The 21,253-nt window shown below is 50.9% G+C and overlaps 1 protein-coding gene across 1 annotated transcript in view; it reads right to left on the bottom strand.

Moving 5' to 3' along the window:
* Positions 1–21,253, bottom strand: part of LOC146856273 (uncharacterized) — a 267,800-nt gene that overhangs the window by 67,744 nt on the left and 178,803 nt on the right. The window contains exon 6 of the mRNA XM_085654369.1: positions 20,049–20,092. Within this exon, the coding sequence (XP_085510495.1) occupies positions 20,049–20,092 (44 nt within the window). The remainder of the gene's footprint in view (positions 1–20,048; positions 20,093–21,253) is intronic.

The following is a 21,253-nucleotide window of genomic DNA, read 5'->3' as shown; positions in this document are numbered from 1 at the left end:
GTCCGTACCACACGTACCCCAGCAGTGCCCAGACATATGAGGGGTGGGTGCAGAGTACACCCAGCAGTGCCCAGACATATAAGGGGTGGGATCAGAGGACTCCCAGCAGTGCCCAGACATATGAGGGGTGGGTGCAGAGGCCTCCCAGCAGTGCCCAAACATATGAGGGGTGGGTGCATATCACTCCCAGCAGTGCCCAGACATATGAGGGGTGGGTGCAGAGGACTCCCAGCATTACCCAGACATATGAGGGGTGGGTGCAGAGGCCTCCCAGGAGTGCCCAGACATATGAGGGGTGGGTGCATATCACTCCCAGCAGTGCCCAGACATATGAGGGGTGGGTGCAGAGGACTCCCAGCAGTGCCCAAACATATGAGGGGTGGGTGCATATCACTCCCAGCAGTGCCCAGACATATGAGGGGTGGGTGCAGAGGACTCCCAGCATTACCCAGACATATGAGGGGTGGGTGCAGAGGCCTCCCAGCAGTGCCCAGACATATGAGGGGTGGGTGCATATCACTCCCAGCAGTGCCCAGACATATGAGGGGTGGGTGCAGAGGACTCCCAGCAGTGCCCAGACATATGAGGGGTGGGTGCATATCACTCCCAGCAGTGCCCAGACATATGAGGGGTGGGTGCAGAGTACACCCAGCAGTGCCCAGACATATAAGGGGTGGGAGCAGAGGACTCCCAGCAGTGCCCAGACATATGAGGGGTAGGTGCAGAGGCCTCCCAGCAGTGCCCAAACATATGAGGATGGGTGCATATCACTCCCAGCAGTGCCCAGACATATGAGGGGTGGGTGCAGAGGACTCCCAGCATTGCCCAGACATATGAGGGGTGGGTGCAGAGGCCTCCCAGAAGTGCCCAGACATATGAGGGGTGGGTGCATATCACTCCCAGCAGTGCCCAGACATATGAGGGGTGGGTGCAGAGGACTCCCAGCAGTGCCCAGACATATAATGGGTGGGTGCATATCACTCCCAGCAGTGCCCAGACATATGAGGGGTGGGTGCAGAGGACTCCCAGCAGTGCCCAGACATATGAGGAGTGGGTGCATATCACTCCCAGCAGTGCCCAGACATATGAGGGGTGGGTGCAGAGGACTCCCAGCAGTGCCCAGACATATGAGGGGTGGGTGCAGAGGCCTCCCAGCAGTGCCCAGACATATGAGGGGTGGGTGCAGAGGACTCCCAGCAGTGCCCAGACATATGAGGGGTGGGTGCATATCACTCCCAGCAGTGCCCAGACATAGGAGGGGTGGGTGCAGAGGACTCCCAGCAGTGCCCAGACATATTAGGGGTGGATGCAGAGGACTCCCAGCAGTGCCCAGACATATGAGGAGTGGGTGCAGAGGCCTCCCAGCAGTGCCCAGACATATGAGGGGTGGGTGCATATCACTCCCAGCAGTGCCCAGACATATGAGGGGTGGGTGCAGAGGACTCCCAGCAGTGCCCAGACATATGAGGGGTGGGTGCAGAGGCCTCCCAGCAGTGCCCAGACATATGAGGGGTGGGTGCATATCACTCCCAGCAGTGCCCAGACATATGAGGGGTGGGTGCAGAGGACTCCCAGCAGTGCCCAGACATATGAGGGGTGGGTGCATATCACTCCCAGCAGTGCCCAGACATATGAGGGGTGGGTGCAGAGGACTCCCAGCAGTGCCCAGACATATTAGGGGTGGGTGCAGAGGACTCCCAGCAGTGCCCAGACATATGAGGGGTGGGTGCAGAGGCCTCCCAGCAGTGCCCAGACATATGAGGGGTGAGTGCATATCACTCCCAGCAGTGCCCAGACATATGAGGGGTGGGTGCAGAGGACTCCCAGCAGTGCCCAGACATATGAGGGGTGGGTGCAGAGGCCTCCCAGCAGTGCCCAGACATATGAGGGGTGGGTGCATATCACTCCCAGCAGTGCCCAGACATATGAGGGGTGGGTGCAGAGGACTCCCAGCAGTGCCCAGACATATGAGGGGTGGGTGCAGAGGCCTCCCAGCAGTGCCCAGACATATGAGGGGTGGGTGCATATCACTCTCAGCAGTGCCCAGACATATGAGGGGTGGGTGCATATCACTCCCAGCAGTGCCCACACTCCCAGGAGGATGGATGTCATTCACACACTGCATGACACACCACATGTGGGTGTGAGGACATGCAACACATGTATACCCACCCATGGCGGATGCCCCACAATACACACCCGGATTTAATGCCAACAGACTGTATAGCCATGGAAATGCATACTAAAATAAGTTAGCCAAGGGGACCACACACTGTCACGCACATCACAGGAGTAATAGGAATGTCCAGGTGCTGGTCCAGCCACCCAGATGATGTCTCTCATGTAAGGAATAGGGTTCACTGCCACTAGATACAATGCCCACAATTGTGAGTCAGGTTCCCAAATACCCTGCATTACACGTGCCATTTGTGTGTTAGGCCGTGATTACACACATGCATAGTGCTGAAAAGGGCCGATTGCTCCCTGATGCCATTCCTACATACACTAAACACAAGTACAGTGACTGGCAAGGATGGCACAGACGAGTTAGCAGGAGACATTGGTGAGCATGCATGGCCATTGGTGAAGGGATCCGTCACCAACAAAGGATATGTTGACATAGGTTAGCACAACAATTGTGCAACTGTTTGCAGGGAACATGTCAGGTGCCACAGAGGAAGGAACACTTCCTGGGACAATGTCTCACAATCCAAAGGAACACACACTACCAATTAATATTTTCACAGACATTGAGATGGCACACAGACACCATGGTCCACCTCATGACCATCATACTAAAACATTTCTCAGAACCCTAACACATTACCAGAACACCAACTTCATGGGCCTCATCACCAACATCAAGTACCTGAAATGCAATAGTGTGGAAACTAAAAGAAGAGGCTTTATTCAGCACACTAAAAAAAGAAATTGTAATAAAACACTATTTACAAAGGCCAATGGCCAGTCCATAGTTCGAGTCCAAGGGTGGACGTATGTGAGTGTTTCCCCCGTACCTTGCCTGCACAGTCACCTCAAGGGTTGTCGACCGGGGGGGTATCATCAGTGGGAGTACCAGGCACCGCAGGGACAGGAGTGGGTTGGGTAGGTGTGGTGGGTGCAGGGCTGGACGTATCCACCATAGGGGGTGGTGCAGCTCCAAAGGTGGTGGTGAGCAGCTCGCTGCACACTGCAGCCAGGGCGTCCAGAGGAACCCCTGCACCGGAACGAACACCAGGGCCAACGGAGGGGGGGTGTCTGAGGGATGGGGTGCGGTGCTCTCGTGGGAGGTGGTGGCCATGGGGGGGACACAACTCCCTGGCCGGAGACTTCCTCAACCGCTTGCGGGGTGGTGTCACAGTGGGGCTGAGGGACTGACTAGCTCTGTCGGTCACTTTGGGTGATGTCTTGGCATGGGAGCTAAGAGGAGTGGATTTGGAGGAAGTGGGTCGTGAGGACTGCGGACTCTGACTGTGGCTGCGTGTCTGCCATTTGCCCCCAAACCCTGTGGGTGTGACTACATCCCCCTGAGTGTGCGTGCCAGGAGGTGTGCACTGTGCCTTAGTTGGGGGTGTGCTGGATGTGTCTGTTGGGGTGTGTGCCTGTGACTGTCTGTGTGTGTTTTGGACAGGCATGGGAGAGGGCAGTGTGGATGGGTCCGTGGTAGGGGGGGGATGGAGCGCCGCAGGAGAGACACTGCTTCCTTCAGTGAAGAGTCCATGGACTGCAGAAACCTGCGTTGCTCAGTCATCGTTGATGACATTCCCTCCACGAACGACACCAACTGTGTGAGCAGTCTAGTGTGTTCATGGAGGACATGCAGCATCGATGCCTGACCAACCTGAAACTGGTGCAGTGTGTCCACAGACTCTTCACTGAGGGCAGCAGGGGTGACAGGGGCAGGGGCTGTGGTGCCTGCTCTGAAGGAGACACAGTGGGACCGTGCACGGACAGAAGGGACGGGAGCAACTGGGAGGGCGGAGATGGCAATGGAGGAGGCGGATACAGATGGTGGGATGCTGCCAGATGTTGTTGCATCCTCCGCCTCCTCAAGGATATCAGCCTGGGACCCGTCGGTGTCGTACATGCTCTCGCCTCCGGCCATGTCCTCCGACTGACTCCCCTCGCCCTCCGTGCCACTGTCTCCTGCTGACTCCACAGCACTGGTGGCACTGTCGCTGGGTCCCTCCTCAAGGTCCATACCGGTGTCTCCCTCGCGTGTGGATGATGAGGCTGTCGGCAAGGAGAAGCATCAGTCACCTGTAAACATCTGACACATGAGCACAAGAACAATAGGTCACAGTGCATATCAGGCAATGCATCATGAGTAACAGCTGGATAACTCTGCACATATGTAAGCCCTGTACTGCCCAGTTGGTAGACCCACCATGCCACTTTGACACCAGGAAACTCAATACACAAAAGGCCACTACTTGAATTAGCAATACACTGAGAAGCTAGTGTCTGTGAACCCGTGAGCACAGCAATACAATGAAGTCATGACACCTCTTGTTTACCCTGAAATAAACAGGAGTGGTGCACTCAAGGTAAACTAACACACCTCAATACTCAAGGTTTCACCACACTGAGAGACCTGTAAGTCCCTTGGAACACAAAACGAACAAATGTTGGTACCTTGGGACTCACACAACTTCAACCAATCTACATGTTTGGGATGTGCCAATTGGCCATTTTGCTAAAAGAACACTGATGTGCCTGCATGCAAGATGTTGCACAAGGCAGTGCATACAAAAGTACATTGACACTGTCATTGAAGAAGCTGGCACCTTTTCGGAGGAGCCACTGTCAGAAATAGATAGTGTTGCAGAAAGTACATATACATGGGCCCACGGAGGTCTGGACGTCTTGACACTCATTAGTTTGTATCACCGACAACTAATGAGTCTCACAAATTCAAGACCACCGTGGGCACATGTATATGGAGAATCTGTGACAACATTTATTTAAAACAGTGGCTTCATAGAAAATGTGCCAGCTCATTCCATGACAGTGTCAATGTACTTTTGAGTGCACTGCCTTGTGCGACATATTGCATGCAGGCACATTAGTGTTCTTAACACAAATCAACGAATTTCCACATGTGAAACATGAACAACTGTTGACAAGTACTGTGAGTGCCAAGGTACAAATCATGAAGAGTAACAACTAGAATCATGTCAGTTGTCACCAGGCCATCCGTCACCTGATTACACAGTTGGCTACACATATGACCTACTGCCTGTCACCTGGAATGGCACCCATGTCCACACCCAGGACAATGCATAAGCCAATGAGACTGCAATTGGGTGTTAAAAAAGGCCAGCAGTACTGTGGGGACACCCTCATGGAAAGCCTGAATGTACACACAGATGTCAGCACACACAGTCCAAACAGCGTTGCATCAGAACCACACACGTGCCAAAAAATGTATGAGCAGGATTCTTGTTGGTAAAAAAAAAGACACAGGCTGCAAAGCACGTACATTGAGCACTGGCCAGCATCACAGGGGCACTGCCCAGTGTATTTTAGTCCAGGCTATTCTCCCACACAAGTCAGACCTGCCAATCTGAGTTGCACATGTATGCCTCTCCCGCACCCCCCTCCCCCAATACCTGAGCCTATGTGATGTATACAGATCAAGGGGTGACACCTCTTATTCAGTGTTACAACAACTGTGCTTGCAAAATTGCTTCATTGACACCACATCACCTCGTGGGGCTGACAACACATATTTGTGACAAACAACCATCAACAGATTGTTGTGAATAGCCACACAGGCACTGCCCAGTGTGAGTATGCACAAGCAAAATGTTGTATCCCTGTCCAGTGGACACATGTAGCACACATTAACCAAATCAAAGTAGGGCAGGGAACAATGCCACAGAGGCAGACCTATGCAGCACACACAGAGAATGTGCAGTGTTGGATGACACACATGACTAGGAGGCCAGGGTGTCTCAGGGGACCGTAGTGGGCATACTGCTCCATGGTCCTGGACTGAGCTGACTCTACCATGTACAACCGCCATGGCACTATGCATATCTCACACTCATGCACATCATGTCTGAGGCCACAACATTGCACATGCATGCTGCAAGGGTGTCCAGTTGAAGGCTCACACTCCTATGTTGAGAATCAGCATCAGTGACAACAACTATGGACCCCCTACATAGTGAACAGGTCATGGCACAGGCAAGGTACCGACACAAGTCACAGACCACCCTCCCACATGATGCAGAGAGCAATGTGCACTTAGATGTACTGGCACCATAGATGACCATGTGCAAATGTGATTACACACACACCAGGGGACACATGTCAAGGAGAGGAAGGGATGAAAAAGATGCCCAGGTGACATTTAGAAAGAGAAAATGCACTGCACATATAAACTCTGGGAGTGTATTCATGCAAAATGGCACTTCCTAAAGCTGGCGACACATAACACAACAAAAAGCCATGTACCTACCCCCTCCTTGCTGCAGTCCCTCCTCTAACTGCCTATCGAGGTCAGGGAAGACCACCGCCAGGACACGTTTCATGTGGAGGGTCGGGTGTCCGCGCCCGCCGTGGCGGCGAGGTGGAGAGAGCTTCAGCTGGACCCGGGCGATCCGCCGGGTCCAGCACCGGATGTCCTGCCACCTCTTGCGGACCTGGGCCAGCTGCCGATCACACCCCACCCGCAGTCCTCACGGCCCTGACGACGTTGGTCCAGATGTCCCCCTTCTCGTAGGCAGTTACCTGTCAGGATGACAAAGTGACACAACATCAATACACCTGCTCCATGTCCCAGAAACACACATCATCAGAACATCTTTGAAATGTTGAACAGGGCATAGGATGCTGACAGGAATAGCCTCATTCACAACATGCAAGTGGCCTGTGTGCAAGCGCCAATGCAGTACATGGCATTGAAAGTCTACAGGTGGCATGAGGGGTGCAAAACACTCAATGAACATGCCACACACTGTGCAGCAGATGCAACAGCAGGCTGATGGGCAGCACGTGTCATGCAGTCACATGTCCCACTCCACTGACGCACCCTCAGCAGACTACACAGACACACCCAGCCACTGAGCACTGGCCTGTCATTGACTACAGCGGATACAACCCTCACTCTGCACATGTGCCATTTACCAGGGGGGAGTCACAGGGGTCGTGGCAGCTCTGCAAGTCACACACAAAGCACGGCTCACTTGTCACATCAGATGGTTAGATCAGTAGCCTTCAACATGCAGCTGTGGTGCAACACTTCACATAGACACTCACCCACATGACAAGGAACATTTACACACGTCAACGTCCATGAGGTCGTACACGTCATTTGGACACTCTCACCACAGGTCCACCCAACTCATGCACATCTGTGGGTACAGTCACCTGTCACACCGGGGGGAACACTGAATCACCTCAGGACAACATGAAGAAAAGCCCCCAAGGATTAGCCAGGCTGAATGTCTCATGCACTATGCAGTGAAAGTCCCTGTAAGCACCATGCAAGTGAGGAGTGCACACAGGAACTACATGATGCACTGCATGAGTGACATAAGCATGCCCCCGCCGGAAACATTCTGAACAACATTGCATGTCAGTCCCACCTGGACCCAATATTGACTGTCACACAACAGGTGCATAGGCAAATGTAGTGGACTCAGAACTCACCTGCTCCCCTGGTCTCCCATACAGGCTGGTGTACTGTGGGAGGAGGACGTCCAGTAGGGCCTGATTCTCCTCCAGGGTGAATGGCTGGGCCCTCTCCACAGCAGGAGACATGGTCCAGGGAAGCAGAGACAGCAGCAATGTTGTCGACAGGAAAGTTGTGCAGGCAAGTGCCCTCTCATGGCTTCTGGCTGCCTTATATCTGTCTTACTGAGGGCCATTCATTTTGAGGAGTACATAGTGATTGGTCTGAATTATTTGCATCTTACGTTTACTCCAATCCCTTTAAACATACAGCAGTGACAGCATTTGAATCGTTCAAATTTAGAGCATCATGTCAAGTCAACAACCACTTTGCAACATTGTATATTGTGGCCAACTGACTTTTCCAGGACACCTGCTGGAAAATTTTGAAGACAAAACTCGGTATCCATGGCAACCTGCATGCATTTAGGGCCTAATACCTGTCCCTTATGTGTCCCCTATGTAAATTTGAAAGCCACACACAGGTACGGTGCGTTTCACACGTACCCCTACGGCACCAGTTGCACTGTGCCTTTGACACGTACGTGTAGCCCTGGTGCGTACACGTCCGTTTACAAGTATGTGTAGGCACTGGTAGTACACGTACATGTACAACAGGTGCGTACACATACGTGTACAACCAGTGCCTACACGTACTTGTACACGTACGTGTACAAATGGTGCGTACACGTACGTGTACAAGTACATGTAGGCACTGGTAGTACACGTACGTGTACTCACCAGTTGTACACGTCCGTGTACGCACCAGTTGTACACGTACGTACAGTGTACAACTGGTGCCTACACGTACGTGTACAGGTACGTGTAGGCACTGGTAGTACACGTACGTGTACAACTGGTGCGTACACGGACGTGTACAACTGGTGCGTACACGTACGTGTACTACCAGTGCCTACACGTACTTGTACACGTATGTGTATGCACCAGTTGTACACATCCGTGTACGCACCAGTTGTACACGTACGTGTACTAACAGTGCCTACACGTACGTGTACGCATTTCACACGCTTACAATGGTGATACAGCCGTACACATTCCAGGAATGGAGGGCTACGAGTCGCACATGGATGTCCATCAAGTACTTATCATTGCATACTTTCAGGTGCAGGCCCTAGGTGTGTTAGCCTGTGATCTTGCACAGGTCCTTCCATCTCGTTGCACAATTGATGTGTTCTGACCTGTGGACACATGTCATGTGTGATGGGGCACGATGTGGCACACATCACCTTGACACGTGCCACATGTGTGTCTGTAGTCCAACTGTGTCATGCATAGCAGCAGTGTGTGGCACAGTCATCAACACCCGCACCTGTCTCCTGATGCCAGGGACAGGGACACTTATGAACTGACACGATCAGAGTGCCCCTTTGGGACTATGTAGGCTGTATGTCATGTGTTCCCATGAGCTTCATGTCAGAGTCCCGTCAACGGCATCTGCTGTTGGTGCATTCAACAGGGGTCTGTGTGGAGATGGGCATGTAACACATCTACGCACACCATGCCACATGTGGATTCCCAAGGCTGGAGGGTCTGTGTGCATGGGACATCATATATTTTCAGTCATATATGTGTTTGTCATCTCAATGGCTGTGTCTTTGTGTTGTCACGTGTACCCCTTCATCGCACTGTGTTTGACATGTACATTTGACATTCCATGTGACCTGTGTGTGTGCCTTGCAGTCAGCTGTCTGGATGAGATGACATCCTTCAAATGCAGCTATGTGGTTGTGTGTCACTCCGGTCATATCTGTGGCTCTTCACTCAGACTGGCCCCTAAATCTTTTCAGGGCATGTCATGTTGACTTGACAATCAACAGGTGTATCATGCATTTTGTAGGATTGCCAGCAAGCTGCCATCTGTGTCCTGGATGTATTACACACACCAGACTCCATAGTTACCTGATGTGTATTAGCAGTGTAGCATGTGCTATGTTCATTGACATTGATGTTTTCCGACTCTCAATCTTCATTCCCTAAACTATGTTTTGCAGGGCACCACCTGTCCCAAGACTAATGCCAGACTTGGGTGCCATGATGGAAAGTTCCTGCATCCGCCGTTACAGATTCACTCAACAGTTGATTGAGGACCTGACAAACAGGCTGGCACCACACCTCCAACCGCAACACAGGTATCCCACTGCGCTGACCCCTAAGATGAAGGTGATGGCAGCCTTACATTTTTTTGCAACAGGTACATTTCAATTCACCATAGCTGATGTGGGTGGGATGTCCCAGACTATGTTCAGCCGTGTCCTGCGTGATGTTTTAGCAGCCATGTTGGAGCACCTTGATGAATTCATCAAATTTCCAAGTCCAGAGGGGTTGAGGGATGTCAAGGGGGATTTCTATGCCCTGGGTGGGATGCCCCATGTAATTAAGTCCATTGATGGTAAACATGTGGCTTTTGTACCACCACAGGCACAGGAACAAGCCTATCGCAACCGCAAACATTACCACTCGATAAATGCCCTTGTGGTGTGTCTTGCTAACATGCTGATTTCCCATGTCTGTGCACGTTTTCCAGGATCAGCACACAATGCCTACATCATGAGGCGTAGCAGGGTGCCACAAATGATGCTGCGACTGCACAACGAACGAGCATGTCTTGTTGGTGGGTATAGTCTTTTTGTCCTATGTGTTGCGGTATCTTTGTCTCTTACGGCATCTCGTGACCAACTTATTTACATGGTGTTTCCATGTAGGCGACTCTGGCTATCCCAACATGCCATGCCTGCTGACACCTTTCCGCAACTCAAAAACAGCTGCAGATCACCGGTACAACGATGCACACGGCCAGACCAGGCGAGTGATTGAGAGGACGTTTGGACTCCTGAAGAGCCGATTCCGGTGCCTGGACAAGACAGGCGGGTCCCTCCCTTATGCCCCGGAGAAGGTCTGCAAAATCTTCATTGTGTGCTGCATGCTGCACAACATGGCAGTTTAGAAGGCTGTGCCACTCATCCTGGATCCAGATGAGCAGGAGCATCCACCCATGGAGGATCAAGTGCTTGGTCACGAGGCTAGTGAAGGATGATGAGGAGGGGGATGATATCCGGAGTCAGCTCATACGCAACTTCATCTCATAATGGTGAGTCACTGGCTATGAGTGTGCGAGCTTGTAGCGTTGAGTGGCATGTGTTGCAATGTGTGTGTCCAGCTGACTGAATGCACAGTGACTTGGATGTGTGTTCTGATGTGTCACTCGAGTGATGATGTCATGCAACACAGTTTTGCAGAGAGACTTGATTGGCAATTTACATGTGTCCAACATTGTTGCTGTTTTGTACACTTCCATGTGTGCGTTGAGAATCTTTTTTTGGTGACTTCTCGTGTGTCTGTCATTCCCAGGTATTTGGCACCTGTTGTCTGGTTGTGTCATCGTTGTCCTCCAGCTATTCCTCGTGTGGATTGCAACGTGTGCTAAATCAGTGTTCCATGCACGGGCATGTGGAAATGTCAGTTTGGGTAAGTATTGCAGCAAGGCTTTTTTGTGGTGATACAGGTTGTGAATGTGTGGTGACTGCTTCTGTGCATGTTGTGGTACCATGCATACATGTCTTCTGACCATGGAGCATATGACATGTAGCATCACTCCCATGACATGATAGTCAGCCTTCTTGACAGTCATCTGTAGTGGAATATGGAGTCTGATGAAGGCTTCAATGAGTGTGTACCTTGGCTCTGAAACATTGCAGAGGCTACGGGTGGACATAGTGGGGGACATCACAACAACATGCTCTATGGGGAATTGCAGCCTCTCAGTGTGCAGCAGGATGTGTTCTGCTCATCCCCTTACCTTGTGTGCCAGTTCATTGGGATTGACATCATCCGTGTTGTGAAGGGGATGTCCAGCGTATGTCCCACATGTTCTGTCAACTGACCTGTGAGTCTGTTAATATGGAGGCATATCCCTTTGTGTGTGTATGTGGAATAAAGGTGTTCAGCACAATCCAAAGTGCCTCATCTCGGTCACTGCAGCTCTCTTACCAGTTTGCATGCGTCATCTATGGCAGACTTGACAAAGATTGGGCATATGAGTGTATGTGTACTTTGGCAACATGCATGCAGTGCTTCATGGCTAATGATCTCTATTGTGCATGACGTGCCTGGTTGTGTATGTATTTGTGCAGGTTGCTGCCCACAACGGGACGTGAATGCCTGCTGATGGGGTGTCTCCTTTGCGCATCTCCGCATTTTGTTGCCTGACACAGTGGCTGTCATTTATGGTGATTGATCATACACTTTCTGGGAGTGACCCATGAGTGAGCTGACACTCCTTCCTTGATATACACCTGTTGCACTGTGCCTTGCAGACCTCCTTGTCTTTGTGTGTTGATTTTTGCATGATTTCTAACCCTTTCCGCCTGCTGCTGCCTCACCTGCGGCCCCGCCACTCCGAGTGCCCTGATTCTGCAACCCCCACGCCTCTGAAATGCTAAGCCCTTCCCCCTCGACCCATTTGTAATGCAGCCAGCAGCTTTTCTGTGCCACTGTAGCCCCAGCGCCGTGCAAAAGGACGGACCGTCTGCGCCTGCAACATGCACAGTGCACAACCCTCTAGTCTTTGCATTACCCACATTACACAACAGGCTCATGCTGCAGCCACTCTCCAAGCAATGTCCCCGTGACAATCATGCTCCTGCCATCAGGCAACCCCTAAGCACACACACAACACCTTTGCATGCTGAGTGTGCTACTCCAACTGCCTACACAGCACTGCCCAGCCTCCCAGACCCTGTCATTCCAACCAGGTTAGGTACCTCCTACTCCACACCCGCTCCATCCACCAGCACGCCATTGGACTCTGTTACCTCCTCAACACTGCAGCCCCACACATCACCTTCATGACAGTAACCTGGAAAAAAGCATCCTCAGCACATGACGTCTTCATTGCCATCTCAGACGGATACAAGATCATCTGCAGGGACGCCAACACCACTCCCGGGGGCTGAATAGGTAATTATTGACAAGTACACCCTCAGAGTCACAAGTCCGGGTTTGCAACAACTCCCTAGCAACCCTCGGAGTAACTCTCATCTACAGATCTGCAGGCCTACATCCACAATTCCGCTAAGCCATCAACACGTACATCTGCACGCAGGCCCTCACCTCCACAGGCTACATGTGGCTGGGGGCCAGTAACTTCTTGCTGGAGGGGACACACACCACCATCCATCATTGGTCCATCAACATTTGAATCCACGTCTCCAACAAGCAACACAGTGCCACTCACCCCGCTACCGATCCCTCACAGATGCCAGATGTAAGTCGCCACAGACAAGCTGTGTGGGGCACTCAAAACAACACCACCGCCACACCCTGCAAACTCACACACTGGATCAGCAACTGATCCATCAATCTAGCCACATTGATGGACTTTCCTGTGAAGCACAACAACAGTTAAGGCACCTGGGGCAAAGCAGACCTACTGGACTCCTACAGACCTAGCCGGACTTTTGTGCGAACCTTGCAACACAAAGAGCCATCATTTTTCTTACAGCCCTGGAAAACACCACACACAGCCATCACCATATCTTCAGCAAGGACAAGTGGAGATCCTTCAGATAGTGCAGAGACACCAAAACACACAACATCAAGGAGCTCTTCAGCATTGTGAGTGAACTGACAGCAGATCTCCATCCAAGACACCCCACCCTTGCAAGGCAGATCCCATCCCTTGCTACTTTGTACCACTGCAAGCTCATGGCCATGGACACCAGCCTTGGCACACAGAGGCAGACAGCACTATTTTCCGCTGGACAAACCTCCCTCAGTTCATGGACTCCCATCAGCAGCAAGTACACAACCAGGATCATGTGCACCATCCACTCAGGCTCTCCATCAGGCCCTTTCCCACACAACTCCTCAATCACATCATTCGCCATCCTTGAAGCCCACGTCCTGCGCGTCATGAATGTCTCCTTTGAGTTAGCCACATTCCATGGCTGCAGGAGGCATGCAGAGCCCCAGGCCCTTCTTAAACAACGGACGGCAGTACCACAGGATCTCCTGGCACATCAGCCTACTTCCCTACCCAGCAAATGTCACCAGGAAGACACACAACTAGCAACTGTCCATTTCCTACAAGCAACCAGCTCCAGCCAACTGGCACCCGACCGTTTTACACAGTAATCACACCACTGCAACCGTCATCATTGCCACCACCAACAACTACTTTGCCCTGCTCACCAATGGTGAGCCCACCACCCTTGTCCTCTCAACGCCATTCTACACCATGTGCTACTGCACTGTCAGCTCCCACATCTCCAACAGTGGTATCCAGAGGAGGGCCCAGGATTCACTCAGGAAGTAGCTCACCAGCAAGGCCCAGGGAGTCTGCCTCCACCCTGCAACATGTAGTACACTGGGGGCATCTGGCCCATGCCACAGGGCTCTTCTCTCAGCGTGACGATCTTCAATGTCTCCATGACCCCCCTCTCCACCATCACATGCACACACAACCTCATCATCATCTGGTATGCCATTGACACCCAGCTGCTCCTCAAACTCACCAAAGAGCCAGCCATTGACAGATCCAAACTTCACGAAGCCATGAGATCCGTTGATGAATGGCTGACCATCAGCCATCTGAGGCTGGACTTGGACGTGACAGAGGTCATCATCTGAGGATTGTCCCCTTACGGCTGGGTCAACTCCTTGCGTCCCACTGGTCTGAGCACTGTACCAGCACCCAGTGGCCACGCAGGCAAGCTGGTGTTCGTCATGGACCCATCGCTCACAATTAACATGCAACTCACCAACATCTGTACCTCATGCTGCAACACCCTCCACATGCTGCTGATGGCCCCCAGATAGATCCAATCCAAGGCAAGACAGACCGTCCCCCTGGTCCAGGACGCCAGCCGGCTCAAATACAGCGCCGGCCTCTACAGAGGACAACAGCAAACATGCAGGAGAACTTATCCACATCCAGGGTGCATCCGTACACCTCATCTGCAACATCCCCCGCCCCAGCCACATCACCGTCCACCTGAGATAGGTACAATGGCTCGCTGTGTGCTGCAGGATCACCTTCAGACTCCTCAACCACACTCAGGAGGCAGTCCACAACCCCTGACCCAAACCGACCTTGGACGTGTGTCATCCAACACCCTGTTGGCCCTACTCCATGCAGCCCACCTTGCCCTGGCCACCATTCATCACATCCACATGACCTCTGCATGCAGGAGATAGTTCTCCCACCTCGCAAAACAGACCTGGTACTCCCTCCCCGGTCACATCAACATGACCCATGACCTCTACACCTTCATGTAACTCTACCAAATGTGTCTGTCAGAGCAATATAGCAAGCCCCCCCTCAGCAGCTTGAGGCCATGACGGGTGAGTGTTAGGCTCCATGTCTGCATTTTGTGATACATTGTGAGCCATGTGTGTCCTCGACCGGACTCAGATCCAAGTGTATGGATGGCTGGAGTTAGTTCCACACACAGGCATATTTTAACATATCCCCACACGTAGGTTGTGGACTCATGCTAAATGACTGCTACATGAAATTTCAATAATTAAAGTTTTTAATTTCGAGCTCTGGGGCGTGATTTATGCACAGAAAAAGGGGAAATGCAGGGACCATAGAATCCAAAGTTCACAGGGGGAGATGGGATCCTTGGCATTTGAAGTCATCAGAGTCCAGCCCAGAGTGTTTGGCATCATTGGTCAGACTGTGACCAGCAAGTCCATGTGGCAGATGATGTCAGTCAATGGGGTGATGCGGTCGCACATGAAGGCCAGGTGCCTGGCCAGGTGACCTGGGAGATGTGGATGGCCCGCTGCCTCTCACGGTCTTTTCCGTGGACGACCAACCTTCCTCCGGGGAGCCTCAGATGCAGGCCTTGACGATGTTTGGGATGCTCCGTCGGACGAATCCTCCTCCTCCTCCCTCCCTGTGGCTGGTGCTGGTCTGCGCCTGGTGTCACAGGGAGGGTTGCCCATGTTGTCGGCGATCCGACGGAGTGAATGGCTTTTGTCCCTTTGCACCGCCAGGAGCTCAGCCAGTCTTGCCTCCATCCGTCCTTGGTGTTGTTGTTGACTGGCGTGTTGCTCGGCCTGCTGGTTTTTGATCTCTGTGAGGGTCCCCACTACCTGGCTGATCTCCCTGGTGTCACGCCGGTATGCCTCCATGATGTTGTGGATGTGTGACATACCGGTCCCTTCAGCTGGCTGGTCAGGTTCTCGCCTCCGCCTGCCTCCACTCCCGCTACCCCTGCCCACACGAGCCGGGCCTGCCGTTGTGCGCACATCGGGTCAACGGGACCCTTGAGGGATGGCAGTGGCTCTGTTCATTGCGGGCAGGGCTCCTGGGTGTCTCCTGTGATGTGGCAGGAATGGGGGTGGTGGTTGGCACAGATGTTCCTGAACCAGGTGCTGCAGGGGCTTGGACACCAGAGGGTCCAGGTCGGTCGGGGTCATCCGCGGAGTGTTGAGAGGCGTCGCTGCTGGTGGGATCTGGTTCCTCCTGAGCCTGTGACTGTGATTCTTCCCCCCCATTGTTGGGGGGATGTTCATCACGTTGCCCTGTGTGTGAGAGAGAGACAATGTTAAAGCTGTTTAATGCAACATGCATGTTTCATACACATTCAAGTTGGCACAGTTCCTCCAGGTAGTTGTATGTGCCTAGCATTCTCCTCAATGTTCACTTGTGTATGGGTATGTTGCGGGGGACAGATTGATATGTTCACCTGAGTCTTTGACATGTTCATTTGTGACTTGGATGCTTCTTCGGCTAGGTATTGGTGTTGTTGTGTTACATGTCCATTGTGGCAGTGGGTAAATCCATTGCCTGTCCTGGTGGTGTGTGCTTGTGTAAGGGGTGTGTGTGACAGGGCCTGCTGGTGGGTGTAGTGTGATTTGGCCCTGGGGCTCCCAGGTGATGTAGCTATCCCCCATGGAGCATGCTGCCATGACAGTGAGTGTGAGTTCCTATCCTAGATATCTGACCTTGTTGTGTTGGTGTTTGTGTTTGCACTGGTCACAGGAGGGCCTTGTGCTGCCTACACCAGGGCCAAGTGTGAGCTATCTTGTCAGTACTTTCCCAATCCTTGTGCATTGTGCATGGTGCATGGGTATGTAGCTGGGCCATATGGGATGAGGGCAATTGTGGCTGATTTGGAATTCAAAAATGCGTTTTTGTGCACCCACCCTCCCAGCATACGGGACATCCATTCTTGAGTTGGTGCTTTGTGTAGCATGGGACATGGCATGGACTTGCTTTCTCAATGGGGCATACACATGTTATTGGCATTCGCGTTGTTTGTGACTGTGGTTCTGGTGGGTGAGGGCTTGGGGGTAGTTGCGTGCATTAGGTGTAGTTGGGGTGTGGATGCCATTACCCCCATGTTACGTAAGTGGTATGTGTACTCACCAGGCTCTGGAAGTCCTTGGAGTCCATGTACTCCCACCGGCGGAAGCATGGCCATCACCTTCTCCTCCCAGGGATGGTAATATACTGGTCTGCGGGGCGCGCCACCTCCAGTGATGTTGGTCTGGGCGTGCTCTTCATTAATTTTACTCTTGACCGCCCTCCGCAGATCGTACCACCTGGCTTGGCATTCATTCCTGGTCCTTCTGATGGGTGCGACAGCATTCACCCTTTCGACGATCCTCTGCCACATGTGTGATTTTTCAGCTATGCTGGTCTGTCTGACCAATGTTCCAAAGAGCTGTGGCTCGACTCTGATGACTTCATTGACAAGGATGTCCAGCTCCTCCCTTGTGAACTTTGGATTCTTGTCGGTGGGCATGGTGTGGGGTGAGGGTGTGGATGGTTGTGGGTGTGTGGGTCTGAATGTGATGGTGTGTGTGTGAATGTGTAGAGTGGGCATGTGTGAAGGGGTGTGTGTGTAGGTGTATATGTTTAGGTGGATGGGTGCAGTGGTTTGTGTGTGCTCTGTAGCAGTGGTGAGTCTGTTGCAATGGCTCAAGGTTTGTGTGTGTGGTCCCTTTTTATTGGTCCATTTGTGGGTGGGGCTCAGTTTGAATTTTTGGTGGGTGTGGTATAAGGGGTGGTTGTGAGGTTGCCCCTCTGTTTGCCTGTTTGGATGTATTTTGTTGTGTTGTGCGAGTCGAATAGGCCCTCCTTGTGCTGTTTTACAGTGTCCGTAGTTCAGTACGGTACTGGGGTACGAGTCGTACAGCCACACACCCCCATGCGTTGTGTATGTACGGCGCGTACACGGACATTGCTATGTACGGTGCGTACACCCCATTGCTTCTGTACGGTGCGGGTGCGTAGACCGCCAGCGCGTATGTACGGTGCGTACCCCCAGCGTGTATGTACGCACCGTACCCCCATAGCGAATGTACGGTGCGTACCCGCAACTTCGCGTACCCGCATCATCCACCGTACATACGCGATGTTGGGGCTACGCACTGTACATTCGCTATGGGGGTACGGTGCGTACATACGCGCTGGGTGTACGCACTGTACATACGCGCTGGGGGTACGGTGCGTACCTACGCGCTGGGGGTACGCACCGTACATTCGCGCTGGGGGTACGGTGCGTGCCTACGCGCTGGGGGTACACACCGTACATTCACGCTGGGGGTACGGTGCGTGCCTACGCACTGGGGGTACGCACCGTACATTCGCACTGGGGGTACGGTGCGTGTCTACGCGCTGGGGGTACGGTGCATACCTACGCGCTGGGGGTACGCACCATACATTTGCGCTGGGGGTACGGTGCATACAAACTTCGCTTCATAACGGGCAAAGTGATTCCTCGTGTACGGGACGTTTTCCGTACGAATCGTAAATTGTAACGCCGGTCCGGATCATACTAGTACGGTCGGACTTCATTTTTATGATTTGTACGGAGAAGTGTCCGGGTCCGTCTCGTACTAATTTTCCCGCTACGATTCGTACGGATCGGGCCGATCCGTATGTACTTTTTACCGTACGGATCATACTTCACGGGTCGGACGTGACTTGTACGATTCGTACGTAAAAAAATACGGATACGAGTCGTACGGGAAAAAAAACACAGGAACGGAATCGGCCCCTAAATGGTTTTTTTTATGTGTAAATACAGGTGTATTCATTTTACCAAAATAAGTTGTAAGATGAACACTTATGCATGACTCATTAAAAATTGCATGTGAGAACAATGTTAAAATACATGCAGCGATAGCAAATGTTAACACATGATTGATAGTGAGACAAGTGATACAGATGCCTTCCTTCGATTCTGGCGACAACGGGGTTGTTGAGTGTTGTGGGGAGGTAGTAGCAGCACAGAAAGGACCTGGACAATGGGGTTCAAGATGGAATCCAAAGTACAAATCCGAAAAAAGGTACGTTTTCACCTCTCTTTCTTCGATTCCGCTAACTTGAGTTTGGAGGCATTCTCGCCACAGCTGCCTCAACGGAAAGGCACATCGTAATCGGCTCAGCAGTATTCTTGGTGGTACTCCCTCTAACTTTTGTCTATAATGCCATCAACATGGGCAAACATTCCTGGCAGAGTCGGTGGGACTCGGTGGTCTTTCATCCATAGACCCGACAACATCTAAATACAACGGGCGGACCACAGTTTCGGCCGGCAGGAAGACCATTGAAAAAACAGTGGCAGGGCCCGATCTTATATCTTACTCATTATTTTTTCATTTGAGTAAAGTGAATCTGTCTTATAAAACAACTTTAACCCTGTTACAAAGAGCTAGTTCTCATGGGGCGTTCTTTTCATTTAAAAAATCATCAATTTTCATTGCAATATGAGTTTTAAATTCTTAACCCTTTAAGATTTTCCTGTTTAACCTTTCTATTTTCTGAAGTCAAAAGGATATCTAAAATGTAGTCAGGCATGCATACCTATGTAGTTTGATTGTAGTATCCATCCTGCCTACATCTGATTAAAATTATAATTTGCTGACTTAATGGATTCTTAACATATAATAGACAGACAAAATAAAGAAAATACCCTATTGGATATAGTTGGGTCCTTAAAGCACAGCAGTTAGTCTCCTGTCTGACATCCTAAGCACCCTTGGTGGAAAGTGCAATCTGCTTGTCACCAAATTCATATTTCAAGAAAGTATGTTATAAAACACTTGGAACAATATGTCTGACATTCCTTGGAACACCAGTGCAAGTGCCTCTCATTATACTTCCCTTTGTCACCGGTTTTCGAGTTTTACTCTGAATTTTGCATTTAATCTGCAGAGAATTCTACATCAAGGCCCAGTGTGTTGTGTTTAGGTTGTGTTGTGTTGTGTGTGTTGTATTATGGTGCTCTTGTAAAATGCTCAAGCGCTATAATTGTTTTTAGTGACTATGGGTCTGTTATTTTCTATAATGTAAGGTAATATAATTAATGATAATTATTCTCACTCACCTCCATGCGACAGACGCAATTCATATACTGTGGCCTCTGGTATCCTAAAAGCATAAAAGATACTCATAAATAACCTTAGGAGTGTGCTTCTTCCCACCAGCTGCATAGCACAGCCCATTTCCCATTCTTTAATATTCCCTTCAAAAGATATGTGGTGGGAACATATTATGCAGCAGTGAGATTCGAAGCAGCCAGAGCACAGTATAGAGTTAAAGAGGGGGCAGTCTAGACAATACAAACCAACAAGGTCAACTAGGGCCACCCCTTGAAAGTGACTGGCAAATTCCATTTATGTTTAGACTTTCAATCTATGAAATGCCCCAAGCTCAGTGTGTGCTTGCCCTCTGAACATTAGAATTACCCTTGGGGACCTAGATCACTGCATTACATACTTTTGGGCACATGATGCACATGGGTCCCTGGATGTTACTCAGTATGTCTGTTTAGATGGCTGCCTTCTGATTACACCTCCATTATGCCTTCTTAACCCCTTAACTGCTGGGCCTTTACCCCCTAGTGTTGAGCCCTTTTTGGGTATTTGAGGTAGTCAGCACTTAGGACCCTATAACTTTTTTCCACGTAAGGTATCCACTCCAAGTTTGCATACTTTTTTTCAACATCCTGGGGATTCTAAAAGTACCCAGGGTTTGTGGATTGTCCTGGAGTATACCGAGAAAATAGGCAAAATATAGTTGCATTTTGAGTTTTTGGGGGGAAAATAGGAAAAAAGTGCTCTGGATAAAAGTGTCTGTTTTTTCCCCCTAAGAATGGCATCAATAAATTGTTGCTGTGCTAAAGTCACCATCTTCCCAACTTTCAGGAACATGCAGTGCTGAATAAAAAAACTAATGTTGTGCCAGTTTTGGCATTTTTCAAAGAGGCAGCTAATTTTTCCCATTTTTTTGTGCTCTCAACCTATTTTTAGTTTGTGGTGGAAACTAGTGTAAAACCAATGGGTGTTCCACAAATGCTATACATTTCTGAAAAGTAGACAAAATTCAAAATTTAGCATGTGTAGATACCTCGAGGTTTTCCCAAAAAAACTAGCTGTTGAAATAAAGAAATATTGAAGATGAGTAGGAAAAAACTGCCATTTGTGACGTTTTCATCAGTAAATGTTTGTCACGATGGCAAGTTTACAAAAGCAATATACCATTACGTCCACTAGAGTCCCTACTGGATACTGGGATATATAGGGTTTGTAG

The sequence above is a fragment of the Triturus cristatus genome, chromosome 4_1 (assembly GCF_964204655.1).
Source record: "Triturus cristatus chromosome 4_1, aTriCri1.1, whole genome shotgun sequence".
In the NCBI taxonomy this organism is placed as follows: Eukaryota; Metazoa; Chordata; class Amphibia; order Caudata; family Salamandridae; genus Triturus; species Triturus cristatus.
The sequence above is the reverse complement of the archived record's forward strand: the minus strand, read 5'-3'. Positions and strand labels throughout refer to the sequence as shown.